This window comes from Chlamydotis macqueenii, chromosome 2, assembly GCF_036417535.1.
Source record: "Chlamydotis macqueenii isolate bChlMac1 chromosome 2, bChlMac1.mat, whole genome shotgun sequence".
NCBI classification, from domain to species: Eukaryota; Metazoa; Chordata; class Aves; order Otidiformes; family Otididae; genus Chlamydotis; species Chlamydotis macqueenii.
This window is the reverse complement of record NC_141557.1, coordinates 20679960-20702253: the sequence shown is the minus strand read 5'-3', so window position 1 is coordinate 20702253 and position 22294 is coordinate 20679960. Positions and strand designations below refer to the sequence as shown.

The 22294-nt window shown below is 38.1% G+C and overlaps 2 protein-coding genes across 6 annotated transcripts in view; one reads left to right on the top strand and one right to left on the bottom strand.

Moving 5' to 3' along the window:
• The window catches only part of NSUN6 (NOP2/Sun RNA methyltransferase 6), a 25085-nt gene extending 18485 nt beyond the window's left edge, over window positions 1–6600 (bottom strand). The window contains exons 1-5 of one of the 3 annotated variants that reach the window (XM_086742195.1): window positions 6564–6600; window positions 3936–4044; window positions 3057–3212; window positions 1315–1394; window positions 9–118 (exon numbers count right to left, since the gene is read on the bottom strand). In XM_086742195.1, the coding sequence (XP_086598321.1) occupies window positions 9–118; window positions 1315–1394; window positions 3057–3212; window positions 3936–4010 (421 nt within the window). In that variant the 5' untranslated portion in view covers window positions 4011–4044; window positions 6564–6600. Of the gene's footprint in view, window positions 1–8; window positions 119–1314; window positions 1395–3056; window positions 3213–3935; window positions 4045–5901; window positions 6041–6563 lie in introns of those variants that run through there. The other 2 variants (XM_086742194.1, XM_086742193.1) reach the window with 2 other exon arrangements.
• ARL5B (ARF like GTPase 5B) lies at window positions 6433–22294 on the top strand. Of its 3 annotated transcripts, none has more exons than XM_086742198.1 (6): window positions 6433–6537; window positions 13383–13443; window positions 14474–14621; window positions 17536–17619; window positions 19228–19379; window positions 20684–22294. In XM_086742198.1, exons 3-6 carry the CDS (start codon window positions 14478–14480, stop codon window positions 20730–20732), a joined length of 429 nt encoding a protein of 142 aa, XP_086598324.1. In that variant the 5' UTR covers window positions 6433–6537; window positions 13383–13443; window positions 14474–14477; the 3' UTR covers window positions 20733–22294. The 3 variants fall into 3 exon arrangements, with proteins under 3 accessions (XP_086598324.1, XP_086598322.1, XP_086598323.1); XM_086742196.1 differs by lacking the exon at window positions 6433–6537 and adding an exon at window positions 6843–7005; XM_086742197.1 differs by lacking the exons at window positions 6433–6537; window positions 17536–17619 and adding an exon at window positions 6843–7005.

Below are 22294 nucleotides of genomic sequence, written 5' to 3'. Positions count from 1 at the left end.
ACTCTTACATTTCGAAGTAGATATGATTCCAGGGACATAAACATGTGCTCCTCTAAGTACTGCATATCCACAGTGGGCTCCAACAATGACTTCAGATGCATGTTTTTTTAAATCTCGCCTAAAAAACAAAGTGTGGTTCAGTATTAAAAAAAAAAAAAAAAGCACACAAACTATGCAAATAAACTCCAATTCATAAATACTGGTTTTGCCATTATATAATAGAAAAACTAGTTAACTATAATTTATTACATTTAAAAGATTTATTTTAGTTCCAGAGTTATCAAAGGAAAGAGCCAAGAAGGAAACTAGTCCTCAAAATAAAGCAGGTTCAGACACATACTGCCACTGTTATGAACCTGACACAGGAATGCAAATAATTATACTGGGATGGAGAAATAATCCTTTATCCTTTCCTAGGCCTTATGATTGCAAAATTACTTTTTTGTGTTTAAAAAACTGCTAAGTACTTCTGTAAGAAATGTATAACCAGGTGCAAGGAATTTTGCCAGTAAGAACTGTGAAGAAGATAGCTACTCAAATGTATTAAAATGTAAACATATTTGAATATAAGAAAAACAGAATGTTCATTTTAAAATGCTACAAAATAAAATTAAATGTGAATGAAGAAAAAAATAAAAGCATTAAATGCTAATTTTGAGTGTACAGTGTTTACAAACTAGTACTACTCGTTACCAATCTCTATCTAATCATGATATAAACTGAATCTGAGTATGTTAGTCTTCATTATAAACAAGATCCTTTAAATAAAATATCCATTGGTGAATTCAATAAACCAATGAAGAAACTCCATAGGGGCAGACACAGATGCAACATGGGAAATATCCAAATATATCTTAAGAATGAAGATCAAATAGTCATTATGAGGGGATAAAATGTGTTCAGGAATCCTCTCAGCGTTATTGATCCAGTCTTGCTAAGTCTTGCTCTAGACTTGATTCCAGTGGAAGAAAATCCTGCCCATATTTAGCTGTTTTACCCTCTAGTTCTATATTCCACCTCGAAAGTTTAGTTATTCTGCCTGCCACCTACTGGCTTTCCAGAGAGGAGGTACTTATGTTATATTTTCCCTATAAAAACTTAAATCTCAGAAACAAGGAAAGACTATTTTTTCTTATGTCTTTTAAGCATGAAACTCTGATCTGGTTAGGATATGGTCTGGCCACTAGGTCTTAATATAAATGAAGTTGTGCTTCATTTATAGTGAATTAGTTATCATAACTGTTAAACAAAAAAAAAAATGTAAGTAAAATATGTCTTATGGCATTTTAAGGTTAAAGATTGAAAATCTCAAACCTGGGTCCAATGACAGGAATTAATAAGATGTCCTGGAGTTTCGGGTGCTCAAGAACTGGAACGCATAGTCCTTTAAATTGCTGTTTCATTAAAAACATAATTATTAAGCAATACTAAAAAACTCCTAATATTTAAGTACTTAATTAGACTGAAAACTATTTTTCCATTCAGAATTTATAGCTGTGGAGCACAAAAAATGAATGTAGTGAAAACAGTTAAGAGGGGTTTGGAAATAGTGTGTAAGGAGACACTGCATAATAAAAATACTGGTGTAAAAGACTAAACATTTAATAAATTGAGAAATAACAAGGCCACAAAGGGATTCACCGAGAACTGACTTCAGGGAGTGGGACAGTGTTCTGACACGCATAACCCTATCACTGGTTTTTGCTTTCTTCTGGAAGACGGTTGTTTTGAATTGTCATCAGATCACAATAACATCACCAGAGAAACTTGGGTCTAATCTGTGTTATCTTTTTGATGTTATTAATTATAAACCACTGTTTAACTGAACTCACATACTGCCTGTCTTACTTAATATGCCAGGTTAGTAATAATTTTTATTTTTCTTTTCATCTTAACTTTGATTGGGTACTGAGAGCCAAGTTGTGCACGTAGTTAAAAAAAAATTACAACTTGCCATTTAAAAACTGTTTCTGGACTTTAAAAATACGATGTCTTCTTGCCTGAGCCTTCTAAAATATAACCTTAAAACATGCAAAATCATAACTTAGTTTGCATCTGATAAATAATTACTTTCTCTTAAGAAAACAATTCATGAGCATACTTTTGTTAAAAACTGTTACATAGTTGCCTTTTCTAATATAACCACAATTCGAAATACAAAAAGTTTATGAAAAGCGAATCTTAATTCAGTTTTCAGAAAAGCATTTTCCCTTGAAGTAAAATATCATACTGCAATATCCATTTCCACATTTCTACAATCAAGCTAAAATTAGCATAACTCATTACCATTCCAGCCAGCAGAATACTGTCAACTGCCTCTGCATCACAGAAATGTCTTGGCTTCTGTCATGCAATAGCTCCCTATACACCCACTAGCATTAATAATTTACTTAAAGAAGAACTGGATCTTTTTAGACAGAGCAAAGATCTAGGATAGAGCTTCAAAATAATCTAGTTCTTCGACATAATAGCTATACATATTATCAGACAAATGTCTAATTAAGATAAGTAAAAATCCAGAAAATTATATCAAGATTAAATACAGGTTAAAAAAAGAAAATACAGCAGCTGCAGGACATCACTCTGGCTCCAGTTTCTAAAACACACAGATTTTCTCACTTTCCTAAACAGTTTGTGCAATGAGACATACAGCCATTCTCCTTTAATCTTAAATAAAATGTTCTAAACATGCTGAACACAGCATACTGAGCTACAGTTTTTTCCTCTTTTTACATCTTCTCTAGACTTATGATGCCCGTACAGTATTTACTACAGTAGTACCTCAATCCTATCTACGGTCTGAATCTGCCAAACGAAAAAGAACTGGTTGTCTTTTCCCTCTGTTATTGCCTTTCTTGGACATATTAGATGAGGAATACTGCTACATAACAAATTTTCATATAACATTTAATTACGACAGGAAATCAATATGACTGCATAATACTAGTGGACATATAATAAGTTAAGGAATAGTTTCCAGTAATGAAAAGCTCTCGTAATCAGGCAAAAGATGAAACATCATCTTATTTTTGCTGTAACAAAGAAATTGCACAAACCTTCTGGATCTCTTCAAACAGCAATTTTTTCACGTGTTTCACTGAGGCTAAGTGGGTATTAACTCTAACAGTTGTGAAACCTGGTGGATGAGATAGATGACTTAACAGAGACTGATATTTACTCTCCGTCTCCTGCGAACCTAAAGCAGTGATAAGCTGAAAGTGAAAGAAGATATTTTATATTAAAGAGATTCACACAGCAGCCTCTAGCTCAGTGTTAAAAAAGCACTGAATAAACATTCTGTAGAAATGGAGGAATATGGTTGTGTGGTGTGCAATAGTGAGGAATGTCTATGTCTGGAGGCCTAATTCCAGTGAAAACCTCATAAATTTCTTAAAAATGACTTTTGGGAGAATAGTCATATTAGCAAGATCATTGTAAACAGGTTGCAGCAAGTACCAAAAGTAACTGCTAGTGAGCTCCTTGATACTGAACAAAGAGCAGTCCTAAGGAGATGGAAGAGCAGATAAATCCTTGTATTCCAATATACAAAACCATCATTTTTGTCATTTGGCATTAGGACTTCATTGTCTGTAGTATTTTTGGTTCTACACTGGGGTAAGGGAGTATTTTTTGTCAATATTATGTGGTTAATAAGTAGTTTATTTTCTCTGTGATCATTCTTCACTGAGACCCAAAACTGAAGTTTCAGATCTATGCTATCTTTAGTTTAAATATCTTTATGTTACTTTGAGCCAACAGGTATAAAGAACGATTTTATATTTTAAATAGAACTACATATAAAAATCTGTGCCTAATGTGAAGACAATACCTTATTGCAAGGTATTAAAGTCACACAAAATATTAAATCAAAAGAATATTAACAGTGTTCAATTAGTGACTATTTGATGATGATTAGTATTATTTATTTCACATACCTCATTATTTCTGAACACTTTGGTGAGATACTCTTCCACTTCACGTTGGAAAGTTATTTTGGGGAAAAAAGACATCTTCCTTTAGTTTTTAAAATCTGCTGGTAAAGAACTGAAATAAGCAAAATATTTTGTTAGTGGTTTTTATCATATTCTATAAGTTCATAAATGTAACGTAAGATGTACCCACAAACTAAGCTGCACTTTCTGATTCTTCTGTTTTAATAATGCAATTTTACTGTACTCAAAATTCCAAATATTGCTCAGGATATAACTGTAACACTATTGTTAATGACATTTCAGAATATGTTCATTAACATGTTTAGCATTTGCAATCACGTTACAATGAGGCTACTGGTTTCCTTGCTGTCACATTCTTCCCAGCCACACCTTCCACACCTTTGCTGGGCGGGGAATGGATTGCTGGGCAGAGAATGGATTGGCAGCAGCCCTGAGGAGAAGGACTTGGGAGTGCTGGTGGATGAGAAGCTTAACATGAGCAGGCAATGCGCCCTTGCGGCCCAGAAGGCCAACCGCATCCTGGGCTGCATCAAGAGAAGCGTGGCCAGCAGGTCGAGGAAGGTGACCCTCCCCCTCTACTCTGCCCTGGTGAGACCCCAGCTGGAGTACTGTGTCCAGTTCTGGAGCCCCCAACACAAGAAGGACATGGACCAGTTGGAGAAGGTCCAGAGGAGGGCCACAAAGATGATAAAAGGGCTGGAGCACCTCTCTTATGAGGACAGGCTGAGAGAGTTGGGGCTGTTCAGCCTGGAGAAGAGGAGGCTCCGGGGAGACCTGATAGTGGTCTTCCAGTACCTCAAGGGGGCCTACAAGAAAGATGGGGAAAGGCTGTTCAGTAGGGCCTGTTACAATAGGACGAGAGGTAATGGTTTTAAAATAGAGGGGGGTAGATTTAGATTGGAAATTAGGAAAAATTTTTTTACAATGCAAGTTATAGAACACTGGAACAGGTTGCCCAGAAAGGCGGTGGATGCTCCATCCCTGGAAACGTTCAAGGCCAGGCTAGATGAGGCTCTGAGCAACCTGATCTAGTCAGGGATGTCCCTGATCCTTGCAGGGGGGTTGGACTAGATGACCTTTGAAGGTCCCTTCCAACCCTAACCATTCTATGATTCTATGATTCCAAGGCTACTGTCTCAGTGTTTGAAATGTGAGGAAAGAGTGACCACCTCTAAATCCTGTCCTGTTAAAGTTTCCCTAGCTACCCTTGGGGAAAACTTGCTGTTTAGTCCTAAAATTCACTCACAAAGGCTCCTCACAGAATTTAGCTTTGGCTCTTCTAAGTCCCATTGTTGAAATTGTTATTCTATTACATCATCATATCTATTCATTTTTAGAGATTCATTTTAGAGATAAACCACGCAACCAGCGGTTCAGAGCATGTATGTAAGCCCCTTCCAGCGGCCATTGTCTTTGAAAAGAAACAACGTGGCTTAGAAGGGTTCAGGGAAAGGTGATGAACTTTCCCTGATAGGGAATGGCTTTCAAATAAGGGACGATTAAACAGTTTGTAACCTTCCAGGATGAGAAACAAAGCTGAGGGAGGGTAGAATAAAAGCCTGTAAATATAGATGTGGCAGGAAGGCTGATAAGGGAGAGCGCCCAGAGCCTCTTCCAATACAGACTGTTAGACTTCGAACAGAACTAGCAGGAGGCAGGTTCGAAACCACAGAGCGGTATTTTTTTCCACAGACACGCTGTGCCGTGCTCCTCGTCCCGGGAACGGCTTGCGGGACTCCGGGAGAGGGCCCTCGCGGGAGCGCCACCCTCCGTTCACCATCTCCTTACGGATTGCCCTGGGCCTCTGTGGGGAGCTGTTGCCGGAGACGCGATGCCGGACCAGGGCATTATATCGCACAAAAACACGCATGGGCCGGGTCTGGCCGAGCCGCGCTCCACCCTCCCGCGGCGGCGCGCAGACCACCGACCCGCGCAGCCAAGTCCGTACCTACCGCCCGCCGCCGGGCCGGTCCCTCCTCCTCCGGGGCAGCGGCAGGAAGTCCCACCTCCTTGGCCGTCGGGGATTGGTCAGAAGCAGACGGGGCGGTGCCGGTCCAGCTGTTACCATGGGAACCAGACACGCCGCGGGCCGCAGCGCTTTAGCAGCCCGGGGGCCGCCCAGCGCTGCCCGAGCCCCAGCCGGGGTAAGCAGCGCCCTTACCGCCCCTGTCGCCGCTTAGGAGTCTCCCCCGCAGGCAGGGCCTTGCCGCGGCGGGGGCCGTTACGATGCCGCCCTCCCTCTCCAGGGAGGGACTGGCGGCCCGGTGCCTCGGAACCGCCGCCTGCACCGCTGTGCGTCCCCGTGTTACCGGGCAGTGAGGAGCTCGCCACGCTGCACACCAGTTCAATACCCAGCTCCAGTATAGAAACAAATTCATGCGGCAACCGTTGCTGACAGCGCTTTTTTTTTTTTTCTTTTTTCCTTTTTTTTTTTTTCTTGTTTTTCCGCATGAGCAAGCTTAGACGCTACTGAGTGGATCAGAGTACCAGGTTTTTTACTACCACCCCTCCTGCACCGAAGGGCCCGCGGATCCCTTCGCTAAGGCGGAGCAGGGTTCGTGCTCTCCTACCGACCCTCCCCCGGGTGAGCGAGAAAACTGAGGCACCCACGCGAGAGTTCAATACGCTCGCTCCTCCCCGCCCGTGCTGGACGCCAGATCCCTCGGCTCTTCACCTCCCTGAGGCGCTCCCGCCCCTTCCCGGCCGCCTCGCCCGCTCAGGCCACTCTCCGTGGGCGTACGTGACAACGTATGTGATGACGCACCGAATGACGTGTCGTTACAGTCGCGTAGGCGTTGGGGCGGCCCCTCGCGCTGTGCGGCCGTTGGCCGGGGGCGGGGCAGCGCTGCGCCGTAAGCCCGCCCCCCGCCGCCCCGCTGTTGGCCGCTGCCCTGGGACCGCTGTGGGCCGCGTCTGCCCGAAGGGAGCAGCGGGAGCAGCTGCCGGCGTCGCTGTCGCCGTCGCCTGGCTGAGCCCTGGAGGCTCGGCGGGAAGCTGAGGCCAGGCATGGGCCTGATCTTCGCCAAGCTATGGAGTCTCTTCGGTAACCAAGGTGGGCGCGGGGGCCCGAGCCGGCTGCGGAGAGGTGGGGCAGGCGGCGCGCCGCCGGTGCGGGGGGCGAGCAGAGCCCGCAGGGCTGAGGGGGCCCGGGCAGCCATGGAGGGTTGGGGGCCTGCTCCGGTCGCTGGGTTTCCCCTGAGGACGCACCCTGGCAAAAGTTGGGCTTTTCTTTGTCCGGCGCCTTGAGCGCTCGGCTCCGCGGCGCCTCGTGCTCGGAGTGGCTTTGTTTCCCTGGCTGAGGTGGTCCCCTCCGCTCCCCCTTCCTCCCTGGCTGCCCCGGACACTGCGTTTGTCCCGGGCAGCCCTGCAGGCAGCGTGCTCCCGACTTCGCACAATGGTGAGTGCTGCTGCCTCTCAGATGTGTTTTTTTTCACTGTTGTAGCGGCTGAAGCTTTGATGGACGACGGAGGTCTTGTTTATTTTTGCAGACCCTCCGCTTTTAAGCCCGGCTCTGCTATTAAAATCATGCTATTTATATCTTTAGTATCAAGGAAAAAAACACCAGACTTGTGTTGGGGCCTTTGAGGTAAAGATCTGTTTGTGTTTTGGCAAAGATGCTAGTTAAATACAGTTAGTGACCCAAGAAAATAACTTCTCAAGCCAAGAATAAAAAGGTCGTAAGGGTATGACTTTCCATTCTCAGCTACCTAGTGCACCTAGCCCCACAATAATGACTCATGATCTAATCTAGAGTTCAAAATTTGTGGCTGCTACCGCCTTTAGCTGAGACAGTTATGATAGAAATAGAAAAATATGTTTTATCTGTTAATTTATTTATTTTAATGGATCTTGTTTATCTAGCCTTCTTTGATTAGAAAATAAAATAGTAAAGGGACTTACCATTTGTATTGGTTTTCCTTGAAGTCCTGAGTTTGGAGCAGGGAAACTGATGTTAATGTTACTCTTCTCACATCAGGTTTCCAAATGCACGCTTCATTTCCACCTTAAAGTTACTAAAAATGTAGTTAAGCTCTTTTTGTGTAACACTGTTGCTGGTGCAATTTTGCAAGTTTGGGGAGGCAGGTACACCTGGTGTCCGTTCAATAGTCTTGTCACAGTCAGTGCACATAACTCACTCTAATTCTGTAAATACTGGAGCAAAGTCTCGATGTGTGTACATATTAACATTTATGTATCAAACTGTCTTTTCATGGGATGGGAGTGGGGGGGGAGATCCAGACCATTTGTCTTCCCCCCACATACACTAACCCATCACATTGTTCCTGAAGTCTTCTAACAGAGTCTTCTGTATTTGTTGTTGATTTCAAGATTCTTGCTTTTCTGAAATGGAAAACCTACTTGGTAAGATTCAAGGTTTCCCCTATTCTCTAGAAAACTATTAAGTACTGTCTTGGTGTTCATCAAATACTGCAGTCTGTGACTCTTTTCCTTCCGTGAAGAACTCCAAAGTGATGTCTAGAAGCAGAGAACTGATCAGGAGATAACTTCGGGTGGCTTTTAGTGTTGGTCTGTATGGTACCTTTTGATCTTACAGTGTCAATATTTATCTTCAGGAAGGAAATAAGAGGTACAGTTTGGTTGTTTTTATTTGTTTCTTTCTTTTTTTTTTCCTGTTAGTACATGACAACATTGGATTATGTTGATCTCCTTTCATTAGTGGAAAACACATTGTCTGTTACTGTATATTAATTCCTGAAATTAAAGTTATTCTTCATACATTTAAAATGTTAGTAAAAATTAGTATCACAGTTAAGATAGATGAGGTACTACTGTGAAATACTTACAATTTGGCTTTTGTCCCGATGACAGGCTTCTAGGGTGTGTTCTGATCTTGTTTTGTTGCTGGGGTTCTTTTTGGTTTGATTTATTGGTTTGGGGGTTTTCTTGTTTTCTTTCTTCTTGTGGTGACCACGAAGAAGAAAGTTAGGTTATTTTCATGGTCAAAATTGAAATTTCACCCTAGAAAATTATCTTAAAATGTAAATTTTTTACCTATCTAGTGGGAAATTATTCTCTGATTACGTTACTATTTTCCTCTAAGTATTATTATTAATAATAAAGGGTAGTAATTATTAAGTTGCTTTTGGTTGCTCTTCTAGTTATGTCGAATGTAGGCAATTTCTCAGAGAATTCATAGGCTGTCTCATGAAACTACTTGTTGAGCAGACTAACACAGTAGCTTACACAACAATTTTGATTGTCTAGAGGGAGTATTCCAAAGATGCAAATAGACGCGGATGTGTGTGGAGCACATCATCAGTTCATCCTGGCTAGTGTGGGTTGTGCTGATAGTCTGAAGCACTTGATACTGGCAAAATGAAAGGTTAAACAAAAGAAGGATTTAGAAAGTGCCATCTGTCTTCCATCAAGCAGAGCATGGGGGAGGAGGTGTGCCTAAGTGTTAGAAGATACAGAACAGGAAGTAGTTGGCATTGCACTTGAATATTAATTATGCACTGCAGTTTTATTTTACATAAATGTGAATAATAGCTGAGCTGAAAATGCCAAATCTGAATGGTATTTGATCAATAATGTCTGGACAATGTTAAAGAAATATCTACTGATGAGCTAATACCATTAACTCACAGGAGGAAGACATGTTGGTAGCTTTCTGAAAAATGCACATCTTAGGATAATTAACATCTTAAAATAAGCCCCATGTGTTTTTGTGCCTCAGGGTTCAGTGCAGTTAGGGTAAATGTGCGATGTACAGAAAATCGAGTTTATTCAGGGTGCCTTCTGCCTGGCAGGAAAACCTTGTAATGAAGGTACCTTAGATCTTGCTAAAGCACTGAATGTCATGTTATTAATTTACACATCATCTTTTATCCTTTGCAATTTGATTTTCTTACCATCCTTTCCAATGGTAAGGATGAGGTACTGGAAGGAAGATTGAGATGCTTGTCCTAATCTGTTTCTAAAGACATTCAGCGATGTGTCTCTTGACTACTGTTATCTATTGTCCTCTTCCAGAAGCATTTCTTACTATTTGTGTTCAATTGTTTCAGTGCTATGTCTTGAGTAGTATCTGTGTGTTCCTACCAGGGAGCTGAACCTGTCTGTTTTTCTGTTTCAACTCACTGTAAATGCAGCAGAAACTGTTCCCCTTGGTTCAGCCCATTTTGATTATGATTAGCCTGTTTTGAAAAATGTAGCAGTTAAAGTAGTATTGTGTGGCTTTGGCCTGTGATGGGAAGGAGAAAGCCTTTAGCTCTTTTTCCTGCTCTCCTGGCAGAATGCACTTGCTTTTCCATTCCAGTACACCATCTACTCTCCAATCTAGAACATGGGATTACGGAACAAGAAAAGCTGCAGTGCAGAGCAGCTTAAGGAAACTGAGTGATGCCTGTGCTGACTTGCGAGTCAGTAACTAAGGAAGAAGAGGAAGGCTAACACTCTCTGTGGATGTGTTTGGAAGGGTACATTTCCAGTTTGAGTTTGGCAGTATTTAAACAGTGGCTGGTTTTGTTTAGGGGGGGGTGGTGGTAGTGGACAAAACGATTCCAGGGCCTTATTTGATCTTCTTGTTTTCTGGTCTCTGTGCCTTTTCAGTACAGAGGTTAAAGCCTGAAGGAGGATGGACAATAAGCATTTCTATGTCTTTTGGCTCTCAATATGTATTGTCTCTTAATCAAGTAGTAATTGAATGATGCAAACTGAAATAGAGATACTTCCCTTATAAGAGAAACAGTTGGCTCTAAAACAGACTTTTGCCTCTTTTCTAGGTGACTTACTGATGGCTTACTGATTCTTTTTCCTTATTTTTGAAATTGACAAAAAACATTACCTGAGTATTGTTTTAATTTAAAATATTGTATCCTGCAGCCATTTAAAGTCTAGTTACAAAGTATCATAAGTTCAGATGTAACTTACTTTAAAAAGTTATTTTCAAAATACGTGTATGTTTAAAAAAGTCTGAATTCAAAAATGACCAGCTTAAGTTATGATACAGTACTCAAATGGCACAGTCTTCTAAATGACATGTAGTAATGTGCTAAATGGTGGAGCAGCTGACTTATTGCCTGTGTTAACACAAAGCTTGCTTGACTTATCATTCCGCCAGTGCTATCAAGATTGCTCTTAACAAAACTGTAAAGAAAAAACAGAAGTGAATGTCAGCAACCCTGATAAAGGCGACTCAGACAATACCTTATTCCTTTGTGTTTGTGTGTGTCTGCTGGACTTCTTTAAGAAGTTAATAAACCTGTATTTTTTTTTTTATTATAGTTGTTCAAAGTGTTTCAGGTTGCTCTGAGTAAATGCTATAAGTATTAAAAAACTGCCGTAAGAAAAATAATGGTAGACTCTAAGTCAAGGTGGTTGAACTTCTGTAACTCTGCATAGGCTTGCTGACTGTTCCCAGACTAAACAGTCAGGTTAGCAGGGACCATTATCTGGAAAATCAAATGGATTTTGGTTCCAGTGACTACTAAAGGCTACTTTCTTGTAATCAAGTCTGGAAATACAAGATGTATTTAAGCAGTTCTTTAGTTTTAAAGAGGATTCTAAGGCAGCTTTTAGTGTGCAGAATGAATTCCTGTATTAAAATGTCTTTGAACTTTACTAAAGTGCTATTCATCCTACCTCCTCTTTAGCAAACGTCAGCATTCTGTCTTCAGCCTTGAAGCCTCTAAGGTTGTTGTTCTTTGGAACTAGATGTGGGTTTTGTGTTTCATAGTCTGAAAAGTATCAGTATCCTTTCCAAATTGGCATCTAAACTTTCCAAATATTCGTTTCTTCTTCCAAATATGTTGGAAGAGCTTTGCTCATCGTTAAAGTATTTAGGAATATTTTTATTTTTAATTTTTGCAAAATAAAAAGAGGAAAGGGCAAAGTTTTGAGAATTGAATCTTCAGTTTTAGGTCTTTGTACCACAGAGGAATATAGAAGAGTAAGAGAGATCTTCTTTGTAGTAATTTGTTATAATCATTGTAGATCAAATGTGATATTTTAGAGGAAATCTTTAAGCTGTAAACCATGTCTTGCTTTGGTATAAGTGCCCTGGAATTGTAAATATTGCCTCTTCAAAAGGGAGCCCGTTCACATACTTTTTATGCAAGTTTTACTTCTAGTATCTATTTGTAAATTCTCTGCTCTTAAATGATTTGCTTTTTTTTGTCAGTAAGCAGATCAGTATCTTCTAGCCTCACATATATATCAAAAGAACCACCATTCTGATTGACTGTGCTGCTGTATTTGAAATTCTAAGGATTAACTACAGAGAAGCATATAAGTTCAGGGCTTGTTTTGTTGGTTTTGTTTGGTTTTGGTTTTGTTTCCCCCGTTCCTGGAAAAATAATATTGCAGCATTTAGAAGATCAGTATTCTATAAGATGGACTTTCCAGCAGGTTGAGGGAGGTGATCTTTCCCTTCTACTCAGCACTGGTGAGGCCTCACCTGAATAGTGTGTGCAGTTCCAGGCTCCTCAGTATGAGAGAGACATGGACATACTGGAGAACATCCAGCAATGGGCCACAAGGATGGTGAAGGGACTGGAGCATTTCACATATGAGAAAAAGCTGAGAGAGTGAGACTGTTGAGCCTTGAGAAGAAAAGGCTGAGAGTGGGTCTTGTTAATGTATATAAATACCTGAAGGGAGCATGTGAAGAGGACAGAGTGAGGCTTATTTCAGTGGTGCCCAATGACAGGACCAGAGGCAGTAGATACAAACTGAAATGCAGGAGGTTCCCTCTGAACTTCAGGAAACACTTTTTCAGTGTGAGGCTGACTGAGCACTGGCACAGGCTGCCCAGATAGGTTGTGGAATCTCCATCCTTGCAGATACTCAAAAGCTGTCTGGACATGGTCCTGGGCAACTGGCTGTAGGTGGCTGTGGTTGAACAAGGGGATTGGACCAGATGACCTCCAGAGGTGTCTTCCAACCTCAAGTGTTCTGTCATTCTGTGACTTTTCAGTTCAGAAATTGCAACACTGGAATTTGTGATTTCTTCAAAATACAGCTTCCTATTAGTTTTTATTGTGTGAATGATGGTGGTCCATTAACAAGTGGTTATTATTGAGCCTTCAGTGTCAGGCTAATATCTTGTGTAGTCTTTGGATGTTTGGTGATGTTCTTAAGAAGATACATTGCTATGAGTTATGTTTTTTTTCATTGTACTTTTCTTTCCAAAACTAAAATGAGGTAATCATATTAGTAACCATTCCTTTATGAAGACTTCTAGTACTGACTTTTCCTAAAACAGTAGTCTCAAGAGAAGATGGGGCTTTGTGAATTTTTTTTTTTTTTTCTGTTCTGTCCTGAAATCACCAGTAGTCTCTGGAAGCTATTGAAATCAGACAAACAAGCAGTTGTTTTCTTGAGTAAGAAAAAATGATTAACCAGACTTATAATTGCGGTTGCTGTTTCCACTAATTTATTCTTGTTTTTTTTTTTCTGTGTATGCAGAGCACAAAGTAATCATAGTGGGACTTGATAATGCTGGAAAGACTACTATTCTTTACCAATTGTAAGTATATGAACTATTTTGTTTTTCTGTTTACATTTCAGTATTTGTCACTATTTAATAATTGAAAATACAACTTTACAACCTGGTGGAATCTCTAGGGCTCTAGATAACACTTAGTAGATTAATGGTATTAGTTGTTCTAAACAGAGTATATATGTAAAGGATAAGTGAAGGAACTGCAGTGTTTTAAAACTGAACTGTAAATCGAATAACAAAATTGTACATACAAGCACAAAGTGAAGTGCAAATTCCTTTGCCCTGAAGCCCTATCTTTATTTGTAAGCGTAGAAATAATCTTGTTGCCAAGAACTGCAGAGAAGAAAGTTATTTCTAAATTAATGTAAATTCTAGCCGCTCTACGAAAATTCATAAATGTTTTCAAGTATTTCCAATTCCAGGGTCTAAAATTTTTGATGGAGGGTTCCTCAAAATAGCATTTCATCTTGCCTAGGTCCTATCTTAAGAATTTTCAGAAACCTAAATCTTGCTAGCATTACAAGTATATCTATGGTAAATGCAAAAGTATTGACAGGAACATAATTACTATTGTAATTATGGAAAAGGAGGAGAGTGTAGCCAAATTACTATGCACATATTTGGATATGAAGGCAGCAGAGGATGTTTTCCAAAAAACCTGAAACAAGTGCATTTTAAGTGTCTATTAAAGAGTGTCCTTTAAAAAGAGAAGCCTCTTAAAATGCAGATTCTTATCCACTTGCTGTATGCCTTTTATGTTCTTATTTTTCATTGCTGATGTTTTTAAGTATGTCTGCAGTCCCTGCTACAAAAGCACACTAGAAATTAATCAACCACAGTGTTTAGACCAAATTCAGATTGACCTGATTTTTTACTAAAGAACTCTCTAAGTATTTGCTTTATAGCTTTTTGAAATATACCTGTCTTTTTAATCTTTTTTTATAATCAGTTACACATATTTACTTTTTCTGCAACAAGTTTGTTGTAATTGAACTGTGACGAGCCCTGTGGATTTTACTGGCTGGTGTTTATGGTGTGATATTGTTTCCTTTAGCTTAATGAATGAAGTGGTTCATACTTCTCCAACCATAGGAAGCAATGTAGAAGAAATAGTGGTAAAAAACACTCATTTCTTAATGTGGGATATTGGAGGACAAGAATCATTACGGTCATCGTGGAATACCTATTATTCAAATACAGAGGTATGAGAAGCTGCTTTGAAATCTGCAAATTCAATAAGTTTGTTTGAAATTACATTTATTTGTTAGGAATATGTGTAGATTTTTATAAAGATTGCAGCTGTATTGTTTTTAAGTCTTTTTGAGGAGGAACAAACACAAAAAATGTAAGGTGTCTGTGGTATGCAGCTGATTTCCTGGTAATATTTGAAATATTTCTCCTGTATATTTCACAGTAATGCTGTTTGATCTGTGGTATAAACTGTGAGGTTAGACGTTTTTCCTGGAGAATCAAATGATATCAAAATACATTTCAGATCAAACAGGTTTTTTTGCATGGTTTTAAAAGTAGATTAAAAAGAAAATTTTGCAATGTACTTTGCAAATTCGGTGAGGATTTGCAGTGGTTAACCTAGCTTCTCTACATCTATTCTGAAATGTTCTTGAGGTAACGATAATTAGGGATGAGGAATGAAACTTTCTCTAGGCAGAAGTATTCAAAAAGCTCATCAGCTTCTGGCTTTTATCCAAAGGGTAAAGGAAAGTCTAATTGTTCACTACTCCTGAGGTAACTGGTAAAGCTGCCATTGCTGGAAAGGTTGGAATAGAACTTGGTAACAGTTGTCTTTTGTGGGTTTGTTTTTTATGCCAGTCTTTTTGATGCCAAAAGATTATCAATGCAACGTCCACGTAAAACTTCTGTAGCCTCACTTTGAGACTTCTACATTGATGTAAAAGATCTTAAACTTCATTTATTACAATTTCTACTAAAAGTAGAGATCTCTTGTAGATATAGCTCATTATGTAAGCATTCCATCCTCCTGTAAAATGAGATTTTCTGCCCTAAACCCCTGCTTTGAGAGAGGGGAGAATAGACTGATCCACCCCAGATGTTTAGAATTTTTTTTATCTACTGAAAGCCTAGTGATGACATCTGAACCTTCGTTTCTAGTATTTTAAACTTATTTTTATTTTTATCTGGAAAAGTATTGCTAAATCTAAGACATACACATGAGGGTGAAGAGACTTCTGCCAGCATTGTCTGGTACGGTAACAATAAGTTCTGGACATTTGTCCATTGAGAATCTTTGATTTTGGAATTTGGGATGATGCATGTATTGGTTCTTTTTTTGACCCTTTTGTGATGTTCTTCATTGTATCCTGGCTAGTAAGTGTTTGAAATCCAGTGTTTTCTAGCACTTTGAAAGAATTTTCCCTTTACTTAGAAGCTTTGTCTGCTGGAAACAGTTGAGGAAGAAAAGGAGTCTGTTTAGCATGCTAATCCTAGCCTCCCCATTATGAATAATTCCTTTACTGTTCCTCCTCATCTGCTAGGCATCTCGAAGTCATGGCAGCATTAAATTGACTTAGTTTTTCATACTTTGTGGTCATTTTCAGTGGGTAATGAGTCTCTTTAATTTTGTAAGGCAAAGTGATTTGGAGCATATGTTGGAGAATTACAGCAGTGACTTCTAGTCCTCCTTTTCTGTCACTGTCTCACTTTCCTTATCTGTAAACTGAAGCAATCTAAAAAATCTTCGGAGTAATGTAAAAATCCCACAAATAAGCTTTTCAGTGCATACCTGTCCTAATTAGTTTCAACTTAATATGTCTAATTCTGCAATTCTGTTTTAAGAATCAGATCGTATTCTTACAGAAAGGATGTTGAGGCAGGCCTATAGACATAAGATTTGGGGGGAGAGGAAAGAGGAGGGAGCTCTCAGGGTTAAATTGTTTGGAGTGAGGGCAGAGTTACACTAAAAGAGAAAAAAGATGGAAAAGTAGTCTCATCTGGGCGGATAAGTGATGGAATCTCTCAAATGAAAGTAATTGCCTGAGTTTCCTCTCCAGTGTAATGTGTGTTGCTTGTAATTCTTTTTTTTTTTTTTTTTTTTTTTTTTTTTGGTTTGGGGTTTTTTTTGTTTTGTTTTATAGTACCTGTAGAATTTTCATCAGAACATGCTTGATCTCCCTACTAGCTATTCCCACCTGTGACATTGTTAGTGCTCCTTGGAGCACGCTCTGGGCAGGGCAAGTATTGAACACTGGTCAATTGTTATAGTTTGTGTACACATACTATTATATAATGCTTGCAATCATTTACTTGAGTATTACCTATGTAATGCCATGTCTTTTTCACCTCTACTGGAGGCTATGAAATAGAAGGTACAAAACAAGTGGCAGAAAGAGTGGGTAAAAGAGTAATTTTAATACCAGCGACAATCACTTCCCACCTAGCAGTGTCTCGGGATTCACAAGTGTGTGGCCATGACAATAATGTGCCTGGCAGGAACAGTAAGGGTAAAATCACTGCTGTAGCCATCTCCAGGCGCCTAGGTGGAAGGGTACAAAGTTGTGAGAGGCCAACTGCACATGGCTTTTGCATTACAAAGGTTAAGGTGTTGTGCAACAAAATAATGCTAAGCCCTACAAGGTACATAGCTTTCTGAGGCCTAATGTACTACTTTGAAGTAACATTTCTTAGGTCTTATGAGTAAGGTGATGCTGAATTGCTAAAAATGGTTATTTCAAAATAGGGAATTTTGATTTCAGTTTTAGTTTTCAGTGTGCAAGTAGTAGTGGACAGTAATAGCTGTTTTCATTGATAACTGTAGCAAGTTTCTCATCCACATTTTAAATGCAGTCCACTATCCATATGTGCTTTTGGTACCTACATCGCTATTTTGGTCATGATGTAGGTACTGAAATGTATAAGCACAATTTTTATTTTTTTTTTTTTAACTTTAATCTTCATGTACAATTCCCAGGGCCCTAGCAAAAGACTACAGAAATAAACCTCTTGTTCTGTTTTCTAGTGTGCTCTGAAAGTCTATGTCTCTCTCATATAGGAAAAGTTGTGGTAGTGGTCTCTTGAAAATATGCTTTCTGTAATTTATACTTTGTAGTTATATACTGTACTATTGTTTTTTGCTCCTAGTTCATCATTCTTGTTGTTGACAGCATTGATAGAGAGCGACTTTCTGTTACAAAAGAGGAACTTTATAGAATGCTGGCTCATGAGGTATGGTGGGGAGTTGGGATAATAGTTTGCTTTTGTTGTGAACAGTCGAATAACATTACATGCTTCCTATGTTAACAAAAATTATACTGTCACAAAAAAAAAAATCTGAGCCTAAATGTGCATACAGGTTGGTCACATTTTAAAACCATGTAAATTATAAATAAACAGGAAAAATATTATGAAGCAGTCTTCTAATGGGGCTTGCTTGATTGTTATAAAATCAGTCTTTACTTGGCAAATATCAAACCTATAAAATATCTTAAACTTTTAAAAAAATATTTTAGAAAGTAAGCAATTCCATTTCTCTTTGTTTTTAGTTTTAATCTTGTTCCTTAAAATTAAGGAGCGTATATAAGACTATGGATAAATTAGTTTTGGTTCAGTTTCCTTCTGAATTATTTTGTTTGTATTTTATTATTATTTGTTGTATTGAGTACTGTTCAGCATTGGGTCAACTCCCTCAAACATTCTAAATTAGCATCTACATTGGATTAGCTGAAGTACATTAAAATCTTCTATGATCACTCAAGCTAAGTTAGGGTTGTTTTAAACCTAAACATTTCCCTTCATTTTTGAAGGAAAAGGATTTGAGTATAGTGCAAGTAATTCTGTTGAATTTGTTCTCTGAGAGATTTGCATTGTTTCAAATGAGTGAGTTTTTCCTTTACAGTCAAAAATGTGGAAACATGAGCTTTTGTGGTGAAATTTTCCCTTGCAGTTTATTAGTTTGCAGTATTATAAACTCTTACGAGATTGTGATCTACCATCTTTTGAAAATAGTTGGTAGGCCTAGACTAGACTACTTGTAGGAGTGAATTTTCAGCTTTGGACTGTAAAGGCTTGGGTTTGGTTTGGTTTGTTTTGTTTTTTCTTTTGATGGAGAAAGTCTCAAAATTTAATATAGGTTGTAATGTGTTGAACACTTTTAATTGCAAATGTCAGCTTCCCGAGTATTGCGTTTGTTTACACTTCTGCACTCCTAAAACCATACATCCCAGTTCTTGTCTCATTGCTGTGTGAAATCCTAATTTCCATAAAGAAACAAAACTACTTTTATTAATTTCTGGTTTTACTAAAGTTGCCACAGTGTTATTAAAGCTCCCTTTTTGGAACAATAGGATAAAACTTAGAAGAATTTAGATAGCTTTCTTAAATTGTTACTGTTTTAATCACCACAGAACTTGTTTAAGGAAGTTGAAAGTGATTTCAAGGGAATGATATTCAAATGGAAAAGCCTGCTAGATAGTATCTAATGTAGATTTTGGAATGTTTATCCAGTAATAATTCTGCTGGCTGGATGGTTTGGAGCTTCATGAAATATATTTTAACAAAACTTTTATTAGTTAACATTTGAACATGTGGTCAACATCAAAAGGATAGTCATATAATATATTATAATTTCATTCTCTGTGGTGGAGAACACTTCTGAATAAATTGGTTTCTTCAGCCTTAACGTAATTAATTTTTAATGCCCTAAGTCTGTCAAAACTCCATGCTGCTGTTTAATTGTCAATTAGCTTGATTATAGTTCTTTTGAGAAATTCAGTTACCGCAATAGCCTTTTAGTTCTTTACAATAACTGTTATGAATACTCTAAATTACTTCTAGGATTTACGGAAGGCTGCAGTTCTCATCTTTGCAAACAAGCAGGACATGAAAGGTTGCATGACAGCTGCTGAGATATCTACATACCTCACCCTCAGCTCCATAAAGGATCACCCGTGGCACATTCAGTCCTGTTGTGCTTTGACAGGAGAAGGGTAAATACTTACTGCTCAGTATAGCAATATATGGTAAATGAGAATACTGATTTAGAAGACAACAATGGACACCCGTGTGGATTTCCTGCATATTTTCTGATCTTTGCAGTCAGAGGGACATCCGGAATTTTTCCTTTTTTTTTAATTTAACTTGGTGGGTTTTTTCCATAGCTCAAACTTGTATGAAAGTCTTTCAACTTATTGTTAAAAAAAAAAAAGCCAAACAACATATACACAAAAGATCCCAACACCCCCCACCTCCAAATATGTAGCTGTTGGCATAATTGTTTGCTCTCTGTGCGCTACTCTCTCTTTCTGTATGTCTTTGTGTAGTTAAAGAAATAAGCTACTGTCTTTTTCCTTTACATTCTGATCTGTAAGCTTCTGGGGGGGGGAGGGGGGTGGGTTTGGGGTTGTTTGTTTGGGTGTTTTTTTGGTTGCTTGGGTTTTTTGATAAGCATTTAAACATGGTTTTGATGAAAAGGTACATAGATCTGGGATAATACAAAATTATTACCAATATTAAACCTTTTGGTTTTATCTGGCTGATGTAGGTGATTTTGAAATTTGTATACCTTACACCAGCAATTACTAAAATGGAGATCTGAGCTTTCCATAGATTCTTTGTCTGTACAGATCAAAAAACGTTTTTGGATGCCTGTAACAAGTTGGATAGTGTCTTGCTTACATGATTTGAAGTGTGCCAATTTTTCGTCTTGGTTTTTATCTTAAAGCAGTCTTCTAATATGTAATGGTTAGAAAGTTTTTTTCAGCTATGTTGTACAGTCTTTACAATAATGTGATCTTGTGACATCAAAAATAGTGAATCCGATTCAGTATTTGGGAAGTGAGATCATCTTCATTACTTCTAGTATGAAATATTTTCTAATGTAATGGAGATATCTTGTAGAGTGATTAGTAGCGTTAGGGTAACCTGTCCTTTGTCTTTTAGTATTAGTATGTAAAGGTCTGTCTTTCAAGGGAAACCTGTAGAAAAAGAAGAACTTATTTGCTTCCGTGTACTTCTGACTAAGCATGTTAAGAATACTGTGTTTTAGATTTAGAAGGGAAGAAAATTGAAGGAGTGCAAAGCTTCAATAAAATAACATGCTTGACTATCTTCTTGTTTTTAAAGCCTGAGTAGACTTTGTTTAAAACTCTATTTACTCTGTTTAAGATTCAATCCCAACTACCGCTGAATTTATTTCCTTTAAGTAGATATTTTTAAATGTAAAACCAAGTAGAAGATACTTTAAATATGTTGTAATAGCACTAGTATCAATATAACATCTCTTATCTTTCAGATTATGCCAAGGCTTGGAGTGGATGACCTCTCGTATTGGAGTGAGATAGCTTTTTATATTTTTTTTTGCTTTTTTTTTTTTTTTCTTTTTCTTCCTCCAAAAGAAGAGACTTCTATTTATCCTGTGAACATGTACATTTTTCTGTACTTCCGGCTGCTGAGGCAGTGACCATGTTTAATTTATATCAGCCAACCCCCAAGCTGTACTTGAATCAAGTGCAGTTGAACTGAAACACAAAGTATTTTCTTAACTTTTTTAATACACTAATCTTCAACTGGATGAACATATGTGAATCTGTTTTTAAGTATTGAAATTCCTCTGAATATGTATTCTAACATTTTCAGTGATAGCTTTTTTAAATCTGCTTTGTCATTGTCAATATTTCATATTTCCTCTTTCTAAATAGTTTACATAACTTACTAACATAAATAAGCACAGTTTGTTTAATAATGAAAAAGTAGCAAGTAGGTTGACTTTACTCTGGCATAGCTTTAGCCTCTAAGGATAACCATATCTCCAGCTAGGCTTCCTGGAACACCAGTAGATTTGTAGCCAGCATGGGAGTTAATAGTTATGAATGCAAATTTTTAAACGCTGAACAAATTATATTTAATATTGTCATGGCTTTTAACTTGATATATAATTGAACTTCTGCCTTAAAAGAAATCTATTTCATTCTCAATTTCTCTGGTAAGTAGTTCTAGGATAAGAATTCTTTTACTTGAAAATACATCTCTGTACAGTGAATAAAAAATTTGTTATTAAGTGCTAATTCAGTCATTTAGAACTTGAATTCCTTTTTAAAAATAAACCTCTTCATTATTAGATTTGGAATCACAGCAGCCAGTGTTATGTGTAGACTTGCTGTAATCTGTTAACATTTTAAATACTGCATATGTGAGCCTTCCTCACCTTTTTGTGAGAGTGCTATTTTCTAAATGGATGCAAAATCAAAAGGGAAACTAGATATGTAAAAAGAACAAAATCATGGTGCTGTATCTATAGACTTGAGATTGAAGCTAATCTTAACATACGTTTACCTGCTGTCAAATATGTTTTCAGATTCTGATGCAGAGAAAATATTTTGCCTTAATTTTTGTTTCTAGTCTTATTTGCAGGAGCAGCAAGCTTTGATGATGTTTGAGTTAGATTAATTCACCTGAAATTTAGGAACTGAAAGTTGAAAAAGTAGAGGGCTTCCATTTGAAAAACAGATGGTGAAAGATTGGGCCTAGTAATTATTTATTCAATTTGAAGGGGGGTGAAGTTAGAGCTGTAAGAGAATCTAAAGCTATGAATGAAGTTAATGAGAACAATCTGAGGAGAAAAACAAACAAACAAACGAGAAAACAAAACCGATAGTGGACACCCAATTCCTAGTGAAATCCCAGCAGCAGTTGGGTATATAACCTATATAAATGCTTGGCAGGCTTTTCAAGAGCACCGTTCTGCACTTTTGCATGCCTGAAAACCACATGGAGTCCGGTTACTGAACCATTTTGCTAATTGACTGTAGACCTTTAATGACAAAATGCTTTTGTTAAATCTTGTTTTGGTAATTCAAGCACACTGAGTTTTCTTTAATAAAATCTTAAGTTTTGTAAATTTCAA

What these genes read in the sequence shown, in the direction of transcription:
- ARL5B (XM_086742196.1), top strand. Translation starts at nt 6,960, where the DNA reads ATGGGCCTGATCTTCGCCAAGCTATGGAGTCTCTTCGGTAACCAAG. An exon ending in CCTATTATTCAAATACAGAG is followed by an intron (nt 14,622 to 17,535) that starts GTATGAGAAGCT and finishes TTTTGCTCCTAG; the next exon opens with TTCATCATTCTTGTTGTTGA. An exon ending in TGTGCTTTGACAGGAGAAGG is followed by an intron (nt 19,380 to 20,683) that starts GTAAATACTTAC and finishes CTTATCTTTCAG; the next exon opens with ATTATGCCAAGGCTTGGAGT.